We start from the raw sequence: 1,789 nt of genomic DNA on the forward strand, positions 1-1,789 counted from the left end.
GTGACCGTGGAGCGTCACGGGGGCCCCCTGCCCTATCACCGACGCCCCGTGCTGATCCGAGAGTACCTGGACATAGACCAGATGATCTTCAACAGAGAACTGCCCCAGGTGGCTGGTCTCCTCCACCACTGCTGCTTCTACAAACGCGGAGGAAGGAACTTCGTGACGATGAACACAGCCCCCCGGGGTTTGCAATCAGGAGACCGGGCCACCTGGTTCGGCCTCTATTACAACATCTCAGGGGCTGGGTTTTACCTGCACCCCGTGGGGTTGGAGCTGCTGGTAGACCACAAGGCTCTGGACCCTGCCCAGTGGACCATCCAGAAGGTGTTCTTCCAAGGCCGCTACTATGAGAGTCTGGCCCAGCTAGAGGACCAGTTTGAGGCCGGCCTGGTGAATGTGGTGCTGATCCCAGACAATGGCACAGGTGGGTCCTGGTCCCTGAAGTCCCGGGTGCCCCCGGGTCCAGCTCCCCCTCTTCAGTTTCATCCCCAGGGCTCCCGCTTCAGTGTCCAGGGGAGTCAAGTGGCCTCCTCACTGTGGACTTTCTCCTTTGGCCTCGGAGCTTTCAGTGGCCCGAGGATCTTTGACATCCGCTTCCAAGGGGAGAGAGTGGCCTATGAAGTCAGCGTCCAGGAGGCCTTGACTGTCTATGGCGGCAATTCTCCTTCTGCTCTGCGAAGCCGATACACAGATGGTGGCTTTGGCTTGGGCCACTTCTCTTCGCCCCTGACCCATGGGGTGGACTGCCCCTATCTGGCCACCTACGTGGACTGGCACTTCCTTCTGGAGTCACAAGCCCCCAAAACAATACACGATGCCTTTTGTGTGTTTGAACAGAACCAGGGCCTCCCCCTGAGGCGACACCACTCAGATATTCACTCCCACTATTTCGGGGGCCTTGCGGAGACAGTGCTGGTCGTCAGATCTGTGTCCACCATGCTCAACTATGACTATGTGTGGGATATGGTCTTCCACCCCAACGGGGCCATAGAAGTCAAATTCCATACCACGGGCTACATCAGCTCAGCATTCCTCTTTGGTGCTGCCCGAAAGTACGGGAACCAGGTTGGGGAGCACACGCTGGGCACCATCCACACCCACAGTGCCCACTTCAAGGTGGATCTGGATGTAGGAGGTAAGACATCCTGGAGGGGGAAAGGATTCCAGAAGACGAGGCCGAAGTCTTCATGCCAAGTTTAAAAATTGTCATTGAAACATTAAAAATGTAAAAGTATACGAAGTAAATGTGAAAGTCATCAGATTCCTCAGAGATTTTCACTCTTAGCGGATCAGTTATTCTTTCACACTTAAAAACAGTCTTCCGCATTATTAAATAATCTGCAATTATAATTTATTACATTGTATACTATCTGTAAATATGATAAACTGATACACATATTTAGATTTTTTTAATATAAATTTGGGTGGTAACATATATTTATTTTGCCACTTCTGTCATAATAACGTACCATTAATGCAAGCAACAAATATTTAGTGAATGCATATTTGTGCCCAGCACTGCACTAACACAATTTCACAAAAGAAACAACATTTCTACTCTCAACCACAAAAATGATATTATGTCATTATGTCATTCTCGGTGCATCATATCAAGGGGTACATGATGCTGATACGTCTTATTATAAGTGACATCGACCTCAAGCACTTGGTTAAGGTGATGTCTTCTGGTTTTCTCCATTGGAAAAGTTAATATTTTTCCATCTGCAATAAATAAATATCTTGAGGAAATTACTTTGATGTTACATAGATGCCCTATTGCTTTTCT

At 48.9% G+C, this 1,789-nt stretch overlaps 1 protein-coding gene across 1 annotated transcript in view; it reads left to right on the forward strand.

Annotated features, from left to right (window-relative positions):
• Positions 1-3: 3 nt before the first annotated feature.
• The window catches only part of LOC105310750 (membrane primary amine oxidase-like), a gene marked incomplete at both ends in the record, with an annotated part of 5,452 nt that continues 3,666 nt past the window's right edge, over positions 4-1,789 (forward strand). The window contains one exon of the mRNA XM_011386868.1: positions 4-1,178. Coding sequence (XP_011385170.1) covers positions 4-1,178 — 1,175 coding nt within the window. The remainder of the gene's footprint in view (positions 1,179-1,789) is intronic.

Source organism: Pteropus vampyrus, unplaced genomic scaffold (assembly GCF_000151845.1).
Source record: "Pteropus vampyrus isolate Shadow unplaced genomic scaffold, Pvam_2.0 Scaffold10715, whole genome shotgun sequence".
Classification (NCBI taxonomy): Eukaryota; Metazoa; Chordata; class Mammalia; order Chiroptera; family Pteropodidae; genus Pteropus; species Pteropus vampyrus.